Raw genomic sequence first — 24,573 nt, forward strand, 5'->3', positions numbered from 1 at the left:
ACTTTGGCGCACACGCGCTCTGAGCTTGTATAATGGTTGGAGAGGTTGTCTAAACCGGTATTGTTGTTGACGGTAAACCGGTCCAAAATAAAAACACAGGAGACAAAGTTAAAAATAACCTTCTATTGTGAATTATGTGGGAAAACTCTTTTGAAAAAACTTTTTTAGCCTCATTTCCTTGCCTACATTTTATATGCAACTGTTATCAGCATACTTCTTTTATTTTTATTTAAACAAAAAAAGGGGTACCTTGAGATACACGTGGCCCATCTTATACGTTTTTCAGGGGTCTCTTGGCTAATTGTTACGCTTTAGGTTACGAGCAAAAATTGGGATTATGAGCCTCCCAAGTGAGTGTGAAGGACAGTGGTGAGAAGAAAAAGTGGATGATATTCACTAAATTAAAGAAATAAATCATCAAAAAACATGACTGAGCATGTAGCAGTCTTGGTGGAGCAGTTTGCGTGAATAGCATTGCTAGTCTGCGCCATACTAAAGCAAAATAAGTAAATAAGGCTAACCAAGGATGTTAAAATTATATCTCACATTTATCGATGAAAAGATGGAGAGGCTGCTGATAGTTTTTGACGGAGAAGCAGCTCGCAGAAAATACTGTAGAAGTCCGCTGTACACTGTTATTACATTACTTCATACATACTTGCCAACATTGAGACCTCCGATTTCGGGAGGTGGTGGGTGGGCGGTGGGCGTGGTTGGGGGCGTGGTTAAGAGGGGAGGAGTATATTTACAGCTAGAATTCACCAAGTCAAGTATTTCATACATACATACATACATACATACATATATACATATATACATACATACATACATATATATATATATATACGTACATACATACATACATACATACATACATACATACATACATACATATATATATATATATATATATAAGAAATACTTGACTTTCAGTGAATTCTAGTTATAAATATATATTTATTTTATTATTTATATATATATATATATATATATATATATACAGTATATATATACAGTATATATATATATACAGTATATATATACAGTATATATATATATATACATATATATACAGTATATATATACAGTATATATATATATATATATATATATATATATATATATATATATATATATATATATATATATATATATATATATATATATAAAATAAATACATGAATTTCAGTGTTCATTTATTTACACATATACACACACAACACTCATCTACTCATTTTTGAGTTAAGGGTTGAATTGTCCATCATTGTTCTATTCTCTGTCACTATTTTTCTAACCATGCTGAACACCCTCTCTGATGATGCATTGCTGTGTGGCACGCACAAAAGTGCTTTCATCAAATGCACTAGATGGCAGTATTGTCCTGTTTAAGAGTGTCACAACATTGCTGTTTACGGCAGACGAACTGCTTTACGGTAGACAAAAACGTGACTGCTGTTGTTGTGTGTTGTTACCGCGCTGGGAGGACGTTAATGAAACTGCCTAACGATAAACCCACATAAGAAACCAAGAACTCGCCCTCGATCATTCTACAGTTATAACGTGATTGGGCAGGTACGCTGTTTATATTGTGGGAAAGCAGACTCAGGTCCGCATGGACCTGAGTCCGCCTGAATTTCGGGAGTTTTTCGGGAGAAAATTTGTCTCGGGAGGTTTTCGGGAGAGGCGCTGAATTTCGGGAGTCTCTCGGAAAATCCGGGAGGGTTGGCAAGTATGACTTCATAAAACCTTATAACCTGGTGCGCCTAATGTACGTATTAATTTTGGATGTGCTTACCAACCTCGAAGCAATTTAATTTGGTACATGGTGTAATGACAAGTGTGACCAGTAGATGGCATTTACACATAGATTAGTGTGGACTGCAAATTGACGCCTGTTCAACAAAGTACCTGTAAGCAAGCAACACTAAAATGTTGATGTTTCATTGAAAATACAGAACATTACACACGGCGCTCAAAAATCTGTGAAAACGTTTTTGTACGACTTTGGTAAGCTGCGAAGCTACACTGCTTGATGGATTGTCGGAGCATTATGGCTACCGTAGTCAGACGTACTGTGCTTCAACATACAGTACATGTATTATTATGGTGTGTGTATCAGGACTTCAAAATGGCATGACATATTTTCTGGTGTTTTGTTTCACAATATTATGCAAAACCAACTTTTCTTATCTATTTGTACCTGCTGTTGTGTATTTGGGGTCTCCAAAGTCCTGAAAATGTTTGCGTGTCCGCCATTGTAGTCCGCGCTGAAACCGTAGTCAATAAGCTCCTTCTTTTTCTCTTTTTTCTTGATGTGGGGCATTCATCCTCCGCTGTTGCCATTTCTAATACAAAGTAGCATACAGTTCTAACTTATACCTGTCAGTAGACTCTATATGGAAGCGAAAAAAACTACCGAAACAACAAAGATGACAGGGGGAAGACGCTTTGGAAATGGAGCCACGTAAATAAGACTGCCCACAAAAGGGCACATCCTGAAGAGTCGGTCAGAAAGCGACTTGAAGATGATCTGTAAAACATAATCTATGCAACATTTTGACCAAAGAACCACCATTACATGTTATGTAGCCCTGAAGGACATGTAGAAAATGTAGGAATGTAGAAACAAATTTATAATACGACAACCCCTTTAATGCGCTTTATATTCTGGTGTGCCTTGTGTATAAAAAACAATATGGTACTGTAGTTGTTGTAATACTATCCTTTGTATTGTGTTTGATACAACCTATACGTTTTCTTTCTAAAAGGCATATTAAATGTTAAAATGGTGGTGTTTTGGGGTGCCAAGCATGAATGAATGAGCTCCGTCAGAGCCAATTAAACTCGTATTTCGAGGTACCACTGTATTTGGCATGTCAACATTTTTATCAATATGAATATCAACATATCATTTTGGAGTCCTTTATCGCATTTTAAAATAAAAATATAATTACAATATTATTAATATAATACATTTAAATGAGATGTATTTTTTGTATCATGAATATTAATAAATAAATAAATATAAATGAATGAATGTGTTTAATATAGTGTTGTCTCGATACTAATATTTTGGTACCGGTACCAAAGTTATTTCGATACTTTTCTAAATAAAGGGGACCACAAAAAATTGCATTATTGGCTTTATTTCAACAAAAAATCTTAGGGTAAATTAAACATATGTTTCTTATTGCAAGTTTGTCCTTAAATAAAATAGTGAACATACAAGACAACTTGTCTTTTATTAGTAAGTAAGCAAACAATGACATATTGTGTCATTTTCCATTCTATTATTTTGTCAACATTATTAAGGACAAGGGGTAGAAAATGAATTATTAATCTACTTGTTCATTTACTGTTAATGACTGCTTACTTTGTCTTTTAACATGTTTTATCTACACTTCTGTTAAAATGTAATAATCACTTATTCTCATACAGGATCATACATTGGTCATATTCAAAGTCCTCACATGTCCAGGGACATATTTCCTGAGTTTATAAATATAATATACATTTAAAAAAACCCAAAGATATATATAAATATCCACGTAATCATAGATACACTCCTGTACTTGGTATCATTACAGTGGATGTCAGGTGTAGATCCACCAATGGCGTTTGTTTACATTTTGACGCCGGTGAGCTACGGTGTGTAGTGAAGCATGTTTAGCTATTCCTCGTCCTGCATGGATGATACTCGTAAGAAACGTACTTTATTTGTCGCCATGGAGGCGAGGATTAGTGATTTAGAAGTAGCTACAACACTGCAGACTGGTGCTGGACTTTAGCCGCTAGCTTGCAAGCCATGTTTTAAAGCAGTGGTCCCCAACCACCGGGCCGCGGCCCGGTACCGGTCCGTGGATCGATTGGAAATAATAATAATAAAGAAATTAAAAAATAAAAATTAAAAAAATTAAAAACAATTTTTTATTAAATCAACATAAAAAACACAAGATACACTTACAATTAGTGCACCAAACCAAAAAAACCTCCCTCCCCACTCATTCGCACAAAAGGGTTGTTTCTTTCTGTTATTAATATTTCTGGTTCCTACATTATATATCAATATAGATCAATAGAGTCTGCAGGGATACAGTCTGTAAGCATGCATGATTGTATTTTTTATGACCAAAAATAAATAAATAATTAGTATCGCGGTACTATACTAATACCGGTATACCGTACAACCCTAGTTTAATACTTAAATGTCCTTAAAATTGATATTGTTTACTAAAATTGAGGAACTAAAAGAAATAAAGGGATATGGAGTGAGCAAGGGCATAATTTGCTGTCAGAATATAAATGATTAATAGAATGCAGTTAATGTGTTATTATAGATGTCTACAAACAGGTACACAAAAACATTAGGTACATCAAAAAAATCTAATACAAAACATGTATCAAAAAGCTTGTTTTTAAAATGATAATATTGCCCATTTTTGATTGACAAGTAGCTAAATAAGGTTACAAGCACTTCTCAGTATGATGCATTCGAGTCCTACACTTCAACTACACCCAACCGTCGTTAAATGAACACTTCTGTGACAGTGTCAATCAAAACTGAGCATTAAGTTTTAATTGCACTCATGTATCAGATTAGATACATATGTGCCTACTGTTGTGTGAGGTTAAACAGTGGATGCAGTAGTAAGGTGTCTGACCTGTAAATACGTCTTGGCCCAGTCCTGGAGCGCATCCCTCCTTGCTGCTATAGAGATGCTGAGGGTGGCTGGAGGTCTGGAGGTGCTGCATGGACAGGCAGTCGCTCAGGACGTCCTGCTCCAGGTGAGGGCAGGGGCGGAGCTACCAGGTAAGGACGCATAGAAATACACACATGATCAGTTACGCGGTATCTTATAAAAGCCAGTTACTGTTATTGGCTGTGTACCGAGTCATTTTTTTAATGGATAGTAAATCAATATTGCTGTACAAGCTGTACACGGAGTACTTTAAAGTACAGTATATCCAAAATGTAATTCTATAGTATTCATGTGTTGCATACACCAGGGGGATCGACTGTTTAACACACTGTAATAAAAACGCTGGTATGAGGCTGCTTTACTTTCTGTTGATCAGTCACAGGCCTGAAGGAAGACGTGCAAATGTGCAGTTAATTTATGATTCTTTAATGTGCGCTGTGGTAGTCCACATTTTTCTCATTATCAACAAGACTCCAGGACGTAAGCAAACAATGACTCCACAGTATACTTGCAGCTAACCAAAGCTATAAACAAATATTGTTTGTAGAGTCTTGTGTGCCATAAACACCCATGGTTGCTAGTAAGCTATACAAACACACAATGCAGTGCTGCCTGGGGTGTCCAAATCATTTCACATGACATTTGTGACGCCCCCTACGGGTTGTACTCCAACATATACTTTGGAAGACATTCTAGCATACATGAGATACAGATATACTCAAAGTTTTATAGTCCTTACTTGACCTACGGACGATTAGTAGATATCTCCTGCCTGTTTTTTAACCAATATTGCAAAAATTTTACACACGTGCTTGTAAGTCCCCAAATATTTTAGGCTTAATTTTGAGGTAGCAATGGTAGATTTTGAGCACAGAAAAAATTTAAAATTGCATTATTTTAAAATATATAAAACTCAAGCAAAAAATTATTTTTTTGAGTAAATATAAATACATTTTGTGTTCAATAAATGTTTGCTATTATCCATTTTGATGTGCAATAATAACTACTTTCTCGCACCCTTTTGCTCTCTCAATCTCTGCACTCTACGCATTCAAATTTTTTCTCTCCACTCGCTAAGGTTTCTGCTTTATATTTAGTAAAGTTGGCACACACTTGGGCCAAAAAGGCAACCAATTAGAAAACTAGACAAATGTACGCTCTGAATGGCTGTTTGGTTTTCAATGAGATCGCTTGTTGTAAATTGTAAATTAAGGCACAAATAAAAGTCCATAGGAAAGGTGTGTACAAAATTCTAACATTATAACTAGGGATGGGCGATATAGCCTAAAATTTATAATTCCATATACATTGCAGTTATCTTACGATAAAAACATCATTATTTTGTATGTAAATGATAATACAACCATGTAAAAATGGTAACATGCAGTAACATTGCATCATTTCCGGTTGTAATATATTATCAAATCTATCCGTAATCGACTTGGTAATTTATTAAAAGCTGGTTACTTTCTGCTTAACCATGTTTCTATCTACACTTCTGTTAAAACGTAATAAACACTTATTCTCTGTTTGGATAACTTACATTAGTTTCAGGCGATACTACAAATTTGCGGCTACTGAGACTTAAAATGTTGAAAATCATTGAATGATTCAATTTTTGATCAAAATTATAATCAAAGAAAATATAGGATGGAAGTGTAACAATATCAATTAAATATTAAAATGATTTCCTACTATTGGCTGTGATTCAAATCGGTTGTTTTGGTCCTATTTCTATTTTTAAAGACTTATTTTCTAAGTTTATAAACACTAAACGACAAAAGAATTGTTAATGATAAAAACAATCGATCTAACCACTGCAGTATTGACCTTATATGGATGCTATATTTTGTATTGTTATTGTCTATACCAGGGGTCCCCAAAATCCGGCATGCGGGAAGTCCCAAGTTTAAAAAAAAATTAAATAAAATTTTCTTTTTTTCTTTTTACATTATTTTTTTTTTAATCTGCCTTTTCTAATCCATTTTCTACTGCTTGTTGCTCTCTGTGTCTCCTAGCATATTGTCGAAAAATGCATTTTCCCATCGATAACGTGACATCATTGCGCTTGAAAAAAAAAAAAAAAAAAAAAAAAAAAATATATATATATATATATATATATATATATGTATATATATTTATATATACATATATACATATATATATATATATATATATATATATATATATATGTATATATATATATATATATATATATATATATGTATATATATATATATATATATATATACACAGCCCGGCCCCCGGCCAAATTTTTTTAACCGTATGCGGCCCTCGAGTCAAAAAGTTTGGGGACCCCTGGTCTATATCTTTGTTTACATTCAAGAACTTTACCTACACCTTAGCAGTTAGCATATCGTCAAGCTCTGGTGAACGTTGCTTGCGACTGACCCCAAGATGCAAGCGGTGTGCAGGTAAAATTATATCTAATGACAAAACAAATGCTCCAGTACAGCTGGGAACTGCACTGGAAGCATAGGGAAAGGGATGCAGGAACCAAGTTTAAACAGACCACACACATACTAAGCAGTCTACAATGATCGAACACTGACAGAGGGAACCAGGTGGACCTAAATAGAGCTAATTAACAATGAGGAACAGGTGTGTTGACAGGACAAGAAACAGAAAGGAAAGGTGATTCAAAACACAGTGACCAAACAGGAAATACTGACAAAACAAGAGCACCAGGACAGGAAGAGATTCTAAACACAGGAAAACAGTGGTCCAAACTGTCATGTGGGGTCATGACACATATCTACAGGAGCGTATCTAGTAGATACTACTATGATTACGTCGATATTTTTTAACAGAAGTGTAGATAGAACATGTTAAAAGAGAAAGTAAGCAGATATTAACAGTAAATGAACAAGTAGATTAACAATTCATTTTCTACCACTTGTCTAATAATTTTTACAAAATAATAGAATGAAAAATTACACAATATGTTACTGCATATGCCAGCAGACTAAATTAGGAGCCTTTTTTTGCTTACTTACTAATAAAAGACAAGTTATTTTGTATGTTCACTATTTTATTTAAGGACGAACTTGCAATAAGAAACATATGTTTAATGTACCGTAAGATTTTTTTGTTAAAATAAAGCCAATAATGCAATTTTTTGTGGTCCCCTTTATTTAGAAAAGTACCGAAAAGTATCGAAATAATTTCGGTACCGGTACCAAAATATTGGTATCGGAACAACACTTGTTTGTACATGTTTAGCTAAATGCCTCAGTGCGTTGAGGACGCGGTCATTTGCTTGTTGCGCTCAACTGCTAGAATGTGTCATCAACATGCACAAAGTATTAAAATCTCTATTGTCTGCCAAATTTATATAATTTGTATCATACTGTATATCATCTATATCGCCAACCCTAGCTGTAATGAGTGGTTTGTGGAACACGAGTTGAGCTGTGTAAGAAAGTTCAAGTCCATCTCACTGATGGGGTTTAATGCCAGTGCTACCATGTGGAGTATTTGGTAGATAAGTAATGCAAATGCAACCTAACACAAGTGCAAGTTTTGGCAAGAGAAGAGTTCTCTTGAAAAAACAGGACAGGGTATTTCATTTTGCGTCCTGACACAACTAGAGTATTAATGCAATCTGGCAGAGTTATAGCAGTTACATATGTCAAGGTCAGGTTCAGAGATGTTTTCCATCATCATTCCAAACCTCCCAATCAGTCTCGCTGGCCACGTATGTCAATCTTCCTCTTGTTGCATTCATCGTCGGTTTGTAGAAGTTTGTGGTTTGCCGACTTTCTGACATTCTGATTATTCACCACAGCAATCAGCTTCATATTCGACTCGCATCTTTTACGACATCGATTTTTTTGTTGGACAGGAATAGGCTCCAGCACCCCCCCCCCCCCCCCCCCCCCCCCCGCGACCCCGAGAGGGACAAGCGGTAGAAAAAAAAAGTCTGCGGGCTATAGAGCGTTTTCTATTCGGGCTCCAGTACTATGGAATGCCCTCCCGGTAACAGTTAGAGATGCTACCTCAGTAGAAGCATTGAAGTCCCATCTTAAAACTCATTTGTATACTCTAGCCTTTAAATAGACCCTCTTCTTAGACCAGTTGATCTGCCGTCTCTTTTTTTCTGCTCTGCGAAGGAGAGGGGGGGCACAAATAAGGTGACCACAGATGATCCGTTAGCTGTTCAAAATCGGGACCCGGGGTGGACCACTCATCTGTGCATTAGTTGGGGATGTCTCTGCGCTGCACCGGTCGCCCACATCTGCGGTCCTCTCCAAGGTTTCTCATTGTATCCCATTGGGTTGAGTTTTTCCTTGCCCTGATCTGGGGACGACGTGGCGCGGTTGGGAGAGTGGCCGTGCCAGCAACCTGGCGGTTCCTGGTTCAATCCCCACCTTCTACCAACCTTGTCACGTCCGTTGTGTCCTTGAGCAAGACACTTCACCCTTGCTCCTGATGGGTCGTGGTTAGAGCCTTGCATGGCAGCTCCCGCCATCAGTGTGTGAATGGGTGAATGTGGAAGTAGTGTCTAAGCGCTTTGAATACCTTGAAGGTAGAAAAGCGCTATACAAGTATAACCCATTTACATCTGATGTCGTTGTGGCTTGTGCAGCCCTTTGAGACACTTGTGATTTAGGGCTATACAAATAAACTTTCATTGATTGATTGATGATAGAAAATGGATGGAGTTCACCATGATTGGTTGCATGTAAATGTGCGCTCTTCTCGGGAATCCTCCTTGGGAAACATTTATCACCTGTAATTGATGTTCCGTTTTCCCACCCCAGCAGCCACGCTCCAAACGGCGTTTCGCTGTGAGCCCACTCCAAGAGTGGAGTTAAGAGCGTTTGTTTGACATTTGTCCATAACATCTGGGCCATGAGGGGATTCCGCATTACGGCTTATTAACAACGCTACATGTGTTTCCCTTTACGGCTCGCAGCGAAAGGAACACATCACGCAGCACATCCAGCCACTATCCAACACAACAATGAGGCCATTCTCTGCTTATTTACTCCCTTCCAGTCAGGGAGAAGAATGGGCCTTTGACCGTGAACACAATGAATTGTGCTCCAACTTCATCTATTGTAGTGAAAATTAAAGCCAGGCTCTTAAATGAGTGAAACTAAACTGTGATAATGTGCAAAATTAGATGTTTGACTTGTGTGAAGTTACACTGGTGGGCAGAAAGCCAACGCAGTGTACTGGAAGTTACACTTTCCTGAGTAATAGCTTATCAACCCCTAAGTCCAGTCAGGTAATGCATTGATGGTAAATGTTGTGTTTGTTTCGGACATGCCTTGAGAACATATACATTTGCAGTTGCACAATTGAACATGTTTGACCTAGACTTTGCGGATGACCTGGCTCTGGTTAGCCATACTCAGCGTGCACTCCAAGAGATGACCAACAATCTCCATGAGCACGGAGAAAAAGTCGGACTACGGATAAGCCAAGAAAAGACCAAGACCATGGCCGTTGGACAAAATACAACACTTTCCACCACTCACTATAGACGAAAATGACAGAGTATGTTGACGACTTCACCTATCTTGGAAGTAACATCTCAAGTCCAGGAGACGTGGAGAAAGACGTCAATAACAGAATTGGCAAAGCTGCAGGAGTGTTCCAAAGGCTCAGAAACATCTGGTCGTCCAAAGCCATCACAACGGCCATCAAGCTACGCCTCTACATGTCAGTGGTCATACCAACAGCAACCTACGCCTGTGAGACGTGGATGAAGACAGCCAGTATCACCAACAATCAGAATCAGAATCAGAAATACTTTAATAATCCCCGAGGGGAAATTAAGATTTTCAGCACAATCCCATTCAAGAGCAGACAAACATTACGGGGAGACAGAACAGGATCGCTGACGGGTCTGCCAACTTCCGGCGCCCCTTATAAAAAAGGTGAGAAACAGGTAAAAAACATTTAGTCAAAACCTGGGCTCCTGGAGAGTGGGTCCAGACTGAGGCCAAGGAAAAAAAACTCATAGCCATAGCACACATAAACATGTGTGTAAGAGGGAAACATCAAAGAAAACAAAGGACATTAAATATATTAAAAGAGCAGAGCTGATGCAACCAGCCACTTCTAAACACAGCCACAAAAGTAAAACAACAACAATAAAAAAATATATACCCTGTGGTGGCCTGTGCGGTGTTCCACGCTATCGTCTGCTGGGATGGGGGGAAGCATGGCCAGAGACAGGAGCAGACCCAACAAAGCAACCAAGAGAGTCGACTAAACCCTGGGCCGCCCACCAACTCTCGGCCAGTGTCCAATCTGCATGAATGAGCCGAGGTGTCTGATACCTGCTCAGTCAGCTAAGACACTGTGAAGCTTGTCCGCCCCGGCGCTGAGCGCCAGCTCCGCAGCCCTGTCTCTTCATCCGCATCTACTCCAGTCTCTCCAAACGGACTCTGGTGTGGCAGAGACCCAGCAGCTGGTCTCCATGGCCAAAAGGCTCCCGGGAGGCAGATCCAGAAGTTAACAAAAAAGCACAGCTGAAGTCACGAAAGTGCCACGCCTTGTCGCACAGTCCTTAAGGGTCCCGAACCAAAAGGGAAAAAAACCCCACATGAAAACAAGAGGGAAACATCAGGAACACAAAAGGATGACACAAGAGCACAGAGCTCCTGCCAATAGCAGCCACTACAGCGGCGCCATCTTGGAAAGAAAAAGCTGGATGTCTTTCACCGACGACGCCTCAGATTCATCCTGACGATCTCCTGGAGAGACCACATCTCCAACGAGGAGGTGATGAGAAGGGCAGAGGTAGCAGCACTGTCTGACATCGTCTACGAAAGGAGAAGGAGAATGATGGGGCACGTACTCCGACTGCCAAGAGAGAGACCGGCAAGTGTGACAATGGACTGGATGCCAGAAGGTGGAATAAGGAAGAGAGGGAGGTCGAAGAAGACGTGGAGACAGACAGCCAAGGAAGACCTAAAGGAGCTGGGTGTCAGCTGGCACGGAGCAAGAAGAGCCGCCAGAGACCGGAGAAAATGGAGGGGACTTGTCGTCCATTGTTCCAATAGGAACGGGAGGAAATAAGTCTAAGTAAGTAAGAAAAGGAGTCGGAAAGAGCAGAGCTTATTTACTCTTTGATGCATAAATTATGATTACTTACTTCAGGATTTTTTATTCAGTGGAATAAGTGTTTTATTACTTTATTAAATAAATTCCAACTTCCTATTTACATAACAAAAACCTTAAAACATACAAACAATTTTCAAAGAGTTGCTTAAACGGCTAGGTGTCAAAGTCGAGGCCCAAAAAAGCCTGAAAATAATATGTGTCAATAAAGTCCTTTGTATTTTCTGACTAAATGTATTTGTTGTTTTAATTTTGACAGAAATTGACTTAATTTACAGTAATAGGCTGTAAAATACAATGTACATTTTGTGGTAAAATTCTGGCAACTGCAAAAATCTGACTTTTTTTTACAGTGTACATAAAAATTATATAATAATGAAATTCATTATAATCATAAATTATTCACCGTTACAAGCGGCCCATAACTGCAATGTGGCCCTTAATTAAAACAAGTTCGACAACGCTGTGTTGGAGGTTAAAATGATGATACTTTTTTTTTCAACTTAACGTTTTTTCTTTTACATATTTTAACATATTTCAATACTACACTATACTATATGCAGGGCTCGAATTTAACCACGGCAACTGCCACGACCGCCCTCGTCATTTACCGTAATGCCCTAAAAAATTTACCAATATTGGCGGCGAAAACATGCCGTGACCGCCCTTGACTTTTTACTTGTTAATGGACTAGGGATGTAACGGTAAACGGTACAATGATAATTTGCGATAAAATTCCAGACGTTTAGTTATACCGTCTAATTTTTTAATTACCGAAAAACCGTAATTTATTAATGCATTTTAGGTTACACGAAGTCAGGCGCATGCGCACTAACCTCGTTTGGCTTGATAATCATGGCGGACTAACTTCACAGACTTTTGCTTGGGAGATTTTCCCTCGGAGTAAACGGAGCCAAGTGCTTGGTTTAACATAATTTTCCCTCACTTCCTGGCGTGCGCTTAAGAGCGCACTGCTGTGTTTAGATGGAGACAAGTGTGGACAATATTGGAGACAGACACACCTATCCCCACACTAAAAGCATACAGCGAAGCATAAAAACTTTTTGATGTTGCTTTTATTTTCTCACTACAGCGTCCTTCAGCTGCTGTGACCGAGAGTTAATGAGTTTAGGAAACATGCAGCAGGCGATGTGTCGTGAACGTTGTCACAACTTGTTTATAAAGTCTTTAGTTTGTTTACTGGGATGTTCACTTGTCCTTTATTTAACTGCAAACTGTATCAGTGTTCAAATAACATCAATACTGGCTAAAATGTTTTGTCATCTCATCGAACTCAACGCAGGCTGTGAAGATTGTGTATTCGATGTGCGAGGTATCAGTCCTCTTTATTTTTGTAGGCCAAACTGTTGTACTGAACAACAAGGAGGCGTTGGAGAAGAACAAATCTTGTTTATTAGACGTCATCTTCATTAGCCAAACTGCTTTGTGTTTTATTTTGATATCAAAAAGTTAACCCCATGTTTTTTTTTTACGTTAGTTATGTTTTTTTCATGTCACAAAGGTATTACTTCAAAAACCATTCATGTGACACAGCATTTTGTTAATGTTTAGTTAATTCCTATTCGACATATTTCTGCTCAAACTCCTAATGGATATGTCCATGTACATCTATTTAATGTAAATAACTTTAAAAAAAAACCTCCCTCTATTAAAATGTAAAAATAGAGATAAAGGCATCATGTACTGACAAAAAGCTGACAAGTTGATACTATTAAAGAATGAAAAAAACAACTAATACTTGTCTTTAAATATAAGGATAACGTTTATCTATAGCCTTTTTATTAGACATTACAAATTACATGATGGTATTACGTTCACCCCAACACTCCTTTACCTAACAATCAGTAATCATGATTTCAATATTGATAACAATAATCTTAATTATTACTTTGGCCATAATTGGCAGCCCTAGATCTCATACATGAACACTATTTTTATCTATATGGACAAAAAGTGCAGTTACGTCTTATGGCCAACAGGTGCCATCTTTCAACATTCTGACCAGAGAACTTTCCTTTAGAAGGTCTTATCTTTGTCCATGTGATGTCAGATGAAACAAAAATTGAGCCACAATACCCAGCAACATGTTTGGAGGAGAAAAGGTGAGGCCTTTAATCCCAGGAACACCATACCAAGCATGGTGGTGGTAGTATTATGCTTGGGCCTGTTTTGCTGCCAATGGAACTGGTGCTTTACAGAGAGTAAATTGGACAATGAAAAAGAAGGATTACCTCCAAAATCTTCAGGACAACCTAAAATCATCAGCCCAGAGGTTGGGTCTTGGGCGCAGTTGGGTGTTCCAACATGACAATGACCCCAAACACACGTCAAAAGTGGTAAAGGAATGGCTAAATCAGGCTAGAATTAAGGTTTTAGAATGGCCTTCCCAAATTCCTGACTTAAACGTGTGGACAATGCTGAAGTAACAAGTCCATGTCAGAGAACCAACAAATTTAGCTGAGCTGCACCAATTTTGTCAAGAGGAGTGGTCAAAAATTCAACCAGAAGCTTGTGGATGGCTACCAAAAGCGCCTTATTGCAGTGAAACTTGCCAAGGAACATGTAACAAAATATTAACATTGCTGTATGTATACTTTTGACCCAGCAGATTTGGTCACATTTTCAGTTGACCCATAATAAATTCATTAAAAAAATAAACTTCATGAATGTTTTTGTGACCAACAAGTATGTGCTCCAATCAAAAAAATAAGAGTTGTAGAAATGATTGGAAACTCAAGACAGCCATGACATTATGTTCTTTACAAGTGTATGTAAACTTTTGACCACGACTGTATATATATACAGTATATATATATATATATATATATATATATATATATATATATATATATAGTACATAAAGTACATATATTATAATGTATTATAATTTTATAATAAATAACAAAAACATATGATTAAAAAATACTGTCTGTAGACTAAGCAATAACTTAGCATTACTTATTATATAATATAGACACATTTAATTTCATCAGTAAATCTTGTTAGCCTCTGATGTATTTCCCCTCCCCATTGTTCTTACCTTCCTACGCACCTGTTGCTCTTTGGCTGAGTGGATCTTGACGTGCTTGCGGAGGGAGCTGGGATCGGTGTATCGCTTGGTGCAGCCAGGGATCTGACACGCGTATGGTTTCTGTAAGAGAGTATTTCACATGAGAAAGCAAGTAAAGGGGGGCAGGCCAGAGGTCACCAATGAAATCAAAGATGGAGGAAATCAGATTAGAGGGAGTATGAAAATAAAGGCAAAAGTTGAAGTCCTACCTTCTAGCTGAGAAAGGTACAGAAGGTGAAGCAAGAGATTGGAAAAGCATGAAAAACAAGAAACAATCAATTATAAAACAGTATCAAAACATCAATACTGCTTTTTTATTAATAGAACAATTATCATATAAGAAAAAATAACAGTGAAATGCCACAAAAGTTGAACAATTTTAAGGAAAAATGTGCCGCAAAAGTCAAACAAAGCCTTCATCATGAGAGACTTCACTCATGATGTCAGCAAATCTGTTTTTTCTTTGGCTATTTTGGTGCTTTATGTGATGCAACTGCAAAGAGGTTCCATTGATTGCAAAGAGGAAAAGTGTGGCAATCTCCATCCATCCATTTTCTACAGCTTGTCCCTTTCAGGGTCTCGGGGAGGCTTGAGCCTATCCCAGCTGCACTCGGGCGGAAGGCGGGGTGCACCCTGAACAAGTCGCCACCTCAACACAGGGCCAACACAGATTCACAACATTCACACTCACATTAGGGACAATTTAAGAAAACATAAATAGTATGAGGTTTGGATGCTCTGTACAAAAGGAGCAAAGTTAATCAATCATCCATCCACCCATCCATTTTTCTACCGCTTGTCCCAATCAAAGTTTATTTATATAGCCATGAATCACAAGTGTCTTCACAAACTCACAAAAACATCCCCTGATCTAAAACCACATTGTTTTATTCACCCTAATATGAAAGAATAAAATGGATTTTAGCAATCTCATACAATGGAATTAGGATGTTAGTGGGAATATAATTGCTTACAGGATAATAACCAACAAATGTCAGGCTTCTTCAAAGGGCGAGTAGTTTCACTTCACTTCTCTTTTTCCTCTTGTAAATTATGTTAAAATATGACTTCCAATATTACCTGCACAGTTAATAAAGGGTTGTTGATGTTGTAAATGAATTGTTTTGAAAATAGAGCTTGAAGTCATAATTTTTTTTAACAACAAGACATTACTTTATGAACATCTGTTGTAATTTATGTCAAACGTTTTTTTTATTGCAGTATTAATTTCGGATGAATGTGAATGTGTTTATTTAATAATGTTAAATCATATCCATCAATTCATTACATTTTCATAGCACTACTCTGAATATGTTCAGTTCAGTTTCAGTGTATTTCGAACATGCATACGATACAATGTAATTCATCACATATTTCCCGTTGTTTCATTACAGCATGTTCGAAAAGGAGTAGGAAGAAGCAGAGCTAATTTAATCCTACCCCTTTTCATACCATAGCAATTTTATCCTATTTCCTTGTTCTCTGTAACAGAACAGTGAACAAATCAATATTAATCAAATAATATACCAAAGTAAGTAAACACATATTAAATACATAAATAATCTTTGTCTCAATAAAAAAAATTAAAAAACAAAACAAAACAAAACAAAACAAAAAAAAAAAGAGTTCAAGATGTTCATCATAATTCTTGTTCTGTGTACTTTCTGAACACTTGTAGTTTGAACGGTCTCTTAAACTGAATCATATTGTTGCTTTGTTTGATTTCTTTGGTTAATCCGTTCCATAATTTAATTCCACATACTGATAAACTAAAGGTTTTAAGTGTTGTACGAGCATACACATGTTTTAAATTAGATTTTCCTCTATAAGGTTATATTTCTCCTCTTTTGTTGAGAAGAATTGTTGTACATTCTTGGGTAGCAGGTTATAGTTTGCTTTGTGCATAATTTTAGCTGTTTGCAAATGCACCAAATTGTTTAATTTCAATAATTGCGATTTAATAAATAAAGGGTTTGTATGTTCTCTATATCCAACATTATGTATTATTCTAATTGATATTTTTTGTAACACCGTTAGTGAATGAAGCGCACATTTGTAGTTTCCCCATATTTCTGCACAATAACTCATATAATGTGCAATATAAATAAACTAAAAATTCATTGCATACAGATATTCATTTTACCAACCATTATGTGTCTGTCAGGCTTCTTCAAAGAGAAAACAGTTTAATTTATTTAAGTTCAATTATAAAATAGGAGTGCAACAATGAGTCGACGTTCTCTACAAATGTCGACAATAAAATTTGTCACCGACATTTATGTTTGACGACAATAGCCGTGACGTCATCACTCGTGTTTTAACGGGGCAAAAGTGGGTCCGCGCTTTTAAAGATGTGCTATTTGGATTTACACAGTATGAGAAAAAAATTGAAAATGATTTTTACCTTTGCAACCTCATTATACTATTGGCTAAGTTTTATATTCATAAATGTAAGTTTCTCAATACCTGACCTGTTTTTTATGCCTTTAAAAAAGAATTGGAACTTTACTTTAAAACGCTCTCTACCTCTAACAGCCAAAAAGCTGTGAAAACTATGATGCTGTGTTCCAAATTTGGATTATTTACGGAACTTGTGTGAGCCTATGGCTTTACATTTTGTTACATATATATATATATATATATATATATATATATATATATATATATATATATATTGTATTGTACTGCAGTTGTTTTATTGAGTTTACAACCCCCTGGCACTGTTTTGTACTGTTGTTGTTCATATGTTTGTTTGTAAATGTTGATGATTATAAATTAAGATTTATATTAAAAAAAAGTTTTTTAAAAAGTGGGTCCGCATCGCCACTCGCATGTAAACAACATGTTAAGTGTGAGAACATTTCTTCTTATTCTTGTTAAAAACATGAATACCTTGCTCATTTTGAAAAGTGGATATTCTTTAAATGGCAGTACATCTGCGATACGCAAGTATTTATTGCGGAGACATGATGTCAGACATTTGGAGGGAGGATGCAGTCTCAGACTAAGATTGTTAGCTTGTCTTTTGCCTTGCTAGCCAGCTAACAAGTGTGAGACAAAGTTGTCTGAAAAATAACTTTATAATTTTAGCTAAAGTCAGTCAGCTAAACTTTGTCTACATCAATGCAAATACTTTTTAAAGCAGGGTCAATTTGCAATGCCGTAAAAAAGGCACAATAACACGCACGCACGCGCGCACGCACGCACGCACGCACGCACGCACACACGCACGCACGCACACACACACACACACACACACACGCACACACACACTGTCTCTCACACACACACACACACACACTCTCTTGTATCACTTACCTTCTTGAGACCTCTGAAAAATGCCTACCTCTTTAGGACCACCCTTTCCACATATATAAAGATTTGTACTTACAACATTAATAATATATACATACTATGCAAATATAAAATAGCTTGTTGTGAAAAATTTTTTGGAATTTCACAAGAAAAAGGTCACAATTTCACAAGACAAACTTGGAATTTTGGCAGTATTATAATAAAAGTCGTCATTTTACTCAACGCAATTTAAATTTTACAAGAAAAACTGAACATTTGTGCAATGTTATGATAAAAGTTGCAATTTTACTCAATAACACTCGCAATTTTACAAGAAAAGCTTAAAATGTTGGCAATTTTATTAAAAGAGTCGTAATTTTACTTGACAAAAGTCACAATTTTATAAGAAAAGTTTAAAAATATTGGCAATATTATAATAATTATCGCAATTTTACTTGGCAAAATTACGACAAAAGTCATAATTTTACTAAAAAAAATTCACTATTTTTTACAAGAACAACAAAAAAATTGGCAATATTGTGATAAAAGTCAGAATTTTATAATACAAATGTCATCATTTTGCATTAAAAAGTAATCATTTTACATTAAAAAAAGTCATAATTTTACAAGACAATATTGCAATATTACAGAAACAGAAAGAATATGAGAAATTGTTCCCAATTTTATAAGAAAGAAGTCGACACATTGTGAAAAAAAGACTGCTTTTAGATCATTTAATTTTTTAATTATTTTTTGTTTGTAATTGTTTTTAATCTTCATTATTTACTTCAAGTTATTACAGTATGTCTCTATATACATATTTATTTATTTATTTTTATTAATTTTGGCCAAAGGGGGCCATTTAAATTTCTTACACACACTTGTTATTACATATATTGACCAGAGGGGGAGCACTTCAAATGTTTACACACACTTCTTATGTCATATGTTGACCAGAGGGGGAGCACTTTTAAAACCGACACAGTCAATTTGAAAAATCCCTCCTTTTTGGGACCACCCTAATTTTGATAGATTTCACCAACAGAAATACAAGAACCCACACACACACGTGCGCACACACACACACACACGCACACACGCGCACACACACACACACACACACACACACACACACGCACACACACACACACACACACACACACACACACACACACACACACACACACACACACACACACAGACATGCATCAATGCGGCTGTATCATAAGATTAAACATACAATCTATTAAATAGCCAACATTTTAAGAATTATTGAAAAATAGAACTCTACACATTGAGTTTATTAGAGTGCTAAAATTGCCAAGAGCTAATCAATAATCAGTTAATAATTAATAACTAATTAATAGTCAGTGTGCAGCTTTTTAAACATCACAAAAAAATGCTTTTCTTTTAGAGGAAGTTAGATTTTGTGTTTTGTTGTTTTCTTTGCTGCTATTTTAACTGTTTTTTTTCTTTTTTTTAAATACATAAACAAGGTTAATTGTTTGCTTTTTTTTAGCACTTTGCCTTTCCTTTCTTTTTTTTTTAGAAACATTTTAATAATATTATAAATTTTTGTAACAGCTGAATGAGCAGCAGAGTGCTGGTATAGATAAATGTTTATGAACTAATTAGTCGTATTTGTTGTTTGTAAGCACATGCCTAAAATAACTTAAGCTGTATTTAAAAGTCGATGGAAAAATGAGAGCAATTAAATGTGTACGCTTTAATATGCGACTCGTTGACAAATTGTTAAGATAGTCGTGACTAATCGACTATCACAATAAACGCTAGTTGCAGCCCTAATATACAATGGTTGACCTCCTCTCATAAAAGAACAAGTATAGATTCTATAGTATTAAACTGACATATTTTGGATTTCATGTAGACGAAATAGCTAATTCAAAATCTATTTTGTCAAGCTGGTGCTAAAGGAATTAAATAAATAAATAAATGGGTTGTACTTGTATAGCGCTTTTCTACCTTCAAGGTACTCAAAGCGCTTTGACACTACTTCCACATTTACCCATTCACACACACATTCACACACTGATGGAGGGAGCTGCCATGCAAGGCGCTAACCAGCACCCATCAGGAGCAAGGGTGAAGTGTCTTGCTCAGGACACAACGGACATGACGAGGTTGGTACTAGGTGGGGATTGAACCAGGGACCCTCGGGTCGCGCACGGCCATTCTTCCACTGCGCCACGCCGTGTTTTTTTTAGAAACATTTTAATAATATTATACATTTTTGTAACAGCTGAATGAGCAGCAGAGTGCTGGTATAGATAAATGTTTATGAACTAATTAGTCGTATTTGTTGTTTGTAAGCACATGCCTAAAATAACTTAAGCTGTATTTAAAAGTCGATGAGCATTTTGTGATGATGTTTAAAAAGCTGCACACTGACTATTAATTAATTATTAATTATTAACTGATTATTGATTAGCTCTTGGCAATTTTAGCACTCTAATAAACTCAATGTGTAGAGTTCTATTTTTCAATAATTCTTAAAATGTTGGCTATTTAATAGATTGTATGTTTAATTAGCAGGTAGCTTACTCTTTATTAATTGTTTGACAGCAATTTTCAAAAGATGAGTAGTTTTACTTTATTTTAGTTGTATTATACAATGGTTGGTCTAATCTCAATACATTATTTTAGATTGTATGGTAGTCAGCTAACATTTTTTGGACCTACTTTGGGGATTTCAAAAAAATGTTTTTTTTAAATAAATGCAAAATAAATTAGCATGGGGCTTACGCTTTAATAAGTGTCTGACAGGCATTTTCGAAATGCAAGTAGTTTTACTTTATTTGAGTTTTTTTTAATACAACAGTTGGCCTTTTCTCGTGAATAAATGTGTCGTTGTATAGTAGTATACTGACATGTTTTTAATTTACTCTGAAAAAAATAGCCGGTACAACAAGCATATGCTAAATGAATTAGCATTGAGCTTAATATTTATTAAGTGACTGACTTAATCTTTAAAGGAGGAGTAGTTTTACTTTATTTTTTAGTTTTAATGTAAAACGGTTGACCTCCTCTCATGAAAAAAGTGTGGATTGAAAAAAAAGGTACTATAGTAAACTGACAAATCTACTGGTACTTTAACTTTTATGTGCAATTAATTTGATTTGATTCATTATTTAAGTTATTTAATGTTACTGTTTGAACTGTGTGTGATGTTACAGTGGCCAAAACCATTAAATATACTTGTTAAATAAAACCTCTGGCTTGTTTTTAATGAATACTTAGGCCTAGTGGCTGCGCTACAGTATTTCAATGTTATGGTGGTACTTGGGGAAAAAGTTTGATTTGATTTCAGTGATTATTGCAGCATGTCCATCATTTTTATTAGTTTTTTATTAGTTTTTTTCATATACGGTACTGTATATTGATCAATCAATCAATCAATGTTTATTTATATAGCCCTAAATCACAAGTGTCTCAAAGGGCTATTGATAATATATTATATTGGAGAATGTCTTTGTTTGTGGTAACTGGAAATTGTTTAGTTTTTAGTTGGGTGTTAAATAGTCTATATTGGAGAATGTCTTTGTTTGTGGTAACTGGAAATTGTTTAGTTTTTAGTTGGGTGTTAAATAGTCTAGTTTCAGAATAAAAACACTTGATTTGAGCGTTAATTGCATAATGTCCATCATTTTTTATTTTTTTATTTTTTTACTGTATGCTGAAGGGAATAAGCGGTAGAAAATGGATGGATGGATGGATGAATGTATATTGGTAATATATTCCAGTGTTTTTCAACCACTGTGCCGCGGCACCCGTGTGCCGTGAGATACAGTTTGGTGTGCCGTGGGAGATTAATTAATTTCACCTATTTGGGTTAAAAATATTTTATGCAAACCAGTAATTATAATCTGCAAATAAAGTGCCGTTGTTGAGTGTCGGTGCTGTCTAGAACTCGGCAGAGTAACCATGTAATACTCTTCCATATCAGCAGGTGGCAGCAGGTAGCTAATTGCTTTGTAAACGTCTATCCAATGCGTAAACCAAAAATAAACAAAAGGCGAGTGCCCCTAAAAAAGGCATTGAAGCTTAGGGATGGCTATGGAAAACTAAACTAAAAGTGATCTGGCTACAAAGTAAACAAAAACAGAATGCTGGACAACAGCAAAGACTTACAGCATGTGGAGCAGATGGCGTCCACAAAGTGCGTACATGACATGACAATCAACAATGTCCACACAAAGAAGGATAGCGTCCGCACAACTGAAATAGTCTTGATTGCTAAAACAAAGCAGGTGCGGGGAATAGCGCTCAAAGGAAGACATGAAACTGTCCATCCATCCATTTTCTACCGCTTATTCCCTTTGGGGTCGCGGGGGGCGCTGGAGCCTATCTCAGCTACAATCGGGCAGAAGGCGGGGTACACCCTGGACAAGTCGCCACCTCATCCCAGATAGACAGACAACATTCACACTCACATTCACACACTAGGGTCAATTTTGTGTTGCCAATCAACCTATCCCCAGGTGCATGTCTTTGGAAGTGGGAGGAAGCCGGAGTACACGGAGGGAACCCACGCAGTCACGGGGAGAACATGCAAACTCCACACAGAAAGATCCCGAGCCCAAGACTACTCAGGACCTTCGTATTGTGAGGCAGATGCACTAACCCCTTTTTCCACCGTGCTGCCCGACATGAAACTGCTACAGGAAAATACCAACAAAACCGGAAAAGCCACCAAAATAGGAGCGCAAGACACTACACACAGGAAAACACCAAAAAACTCCAAATAAGTCACGGCGTGATGTGACAGGTCGTGACAGTACACCTACTTTGAGACAAGAGCTATAGTGATGCATGGTTGGTTATGGTTTGAATTCATATCCAACACTTGCAACAATGACTTTTTACTGTCAATATCAACTACTGAGTTTACATTTTTAATGTTTTCTGCTGGTGGTGTGTCTCTGCATTTTTTCAATGAAAAAAATGCGCCTTGGCTCAAAAAAGGTTGAGAAACACTGATATATTCTATTGGAGAATGTCTCTGCTGGTGGTAATTGGAACATTTTTAGTTTTTAGTTGGGTGTTAAATAGTCTAGTTTCAGAATAAAAATAGTTGTGGTCGGACACAGAAATGTTCGAGCAAGATCTCAACTGATTTTAAATATTTGTTGGAGCCATTACTGTAAGCTATTAGCATGTACATCAGTAAAGCTGCCGCTCCATCAAGGAGATTCCATTTTTTTCCAATTATTCTCATTTGCAAATATGGCATTTAGCTTGCCAGTCAGGTTGTTTTTTTTACTGTCAGCATTTTTCCCTGCACATGAACATCAGATGCCTATTAAAGCGTAAGTCGATACAGGTCTTTATTAGCTCTGCCGCCGTACGTTGACGTCCTCTGTAAATAACCCCTACTTGTTATTCCAAGGCGCTTACAGTGCCACTCATCTCTGGCATGTTTGTTTTGCCGACGTAGGCCCGGCGCCTCGAGTCGCAAAAATCGAGCGGGACTTCTGTGGAGAATAAATATCATTAAAGCTTAAAAAATCCTTTTCCCCCTAAAGTGTTTTTGGCAGCGCGGTCGTGCAGGCGGCGGGGGCGGGTCTTTAGCAGGGTGTTAATGTGAAGTCATAAGCAGCGCCCGCCCAGATTAGCTGTATCATTTGTCCTACTGTGGATAGAGTGGGTGGTGGGAGAAAACACATGACTGACACAATAACACAAGGCCACATTCAATAATGGGAGTGACGGATTGTACACATGTGGCTTTGCAACACGGGGGGAGGGACACAGGGGGAACATAGAGCAGAAATATACATACAATAAAAAGTAATGATCTGGTTTTGCAGACGTAATTGAGGGCCTGACAATTTTGCGCCTCACTAAAAAATAAGAGGTATTAATAATAATATTAATATAGTGTTTCCTGGTAGAAATTAGTCAGCCACAATGCCACCACCATGAAGTCAAACAGTCTTTTCAGTAATTTGGAGATGAAGTGTTTTGTGGAGGACAAATTAATTGAAAATACAATAACATTTTATTATAAGTACACACTAATAAAGCAATAAAGCATTACTAAATACTAACTGTATGCAGTTCATTAACACAATTGTACATGTTTTACACTTTATTAATATGCTCATTTACAAAAAATTTAAGGGTTGCATTTTTTTACTTAACAAATGGTTGATACAGCATTAAGTATTACATTATTTACAAACCAGTAATTTAAGTATTGTATTATTATATATGTATTTGATTTATTTAGAATGTACATGATTAATAATCTGTACTTTGATACATGCACTTATAGTACACAGTGTTCAGAAAAGTAATAAAGGTTAGAGTGTTAGCTTTATTAGTTATATATACAGTATACATATATGGTTTTCACTTCACAGGTGTCAT

At 36.6% G+C, this 24,573-nt stretch overlaps 1 protein-coding gene across 2 annotated transcripts in view; it reads right to left on the minus strand.

Annotated features, from left to right (window-relative positions):
- Window positions 1-24,573, minus strand: part of glis1b (GLIS family zinc finger 1b) — a 223,691-nt gene that overhangs the window by 54,975 nt on the left and 144,143 nt on the right. Inside the window, exons 8-9 of one of the 2 annotated variants that reach the window (XM_061977975.1) lie at window positions 14,872-14,970; window positions 4,662-4,803 (exon numbers count right to left, since the gene is read on the minus strand). In XM_061977975.1, coding sequence (XP_061833959.1) covers window positions 4,662-4,803; window positions 14,872-14,970 — 241 coding nt within the window. Of the gene's footprint in view, window positions 1-4,661; window positions 4,804-14,859; window positions 14,971-24,573 lie in introns of both variants that reach the window. The other variant, XM_061977974.1, reaches the window with a different exon arrangement.

Source organism: Nerophis lumbriciformis, linkage group LG18 (assembly GCF_033978685.3).
Source record: "Nerophis lumbriciformis linkage group LG18, RoL_Nlum_v2.1, whole genome shotgun sequence".
Taxonomy (NCBI): domain Eukaryota; kingdom Metazoa; phylum Chordata; class Actinopteri; order Syngnathiformes; family Syngnathidae; genus Nerophis; species Nerophis lumbriciformis.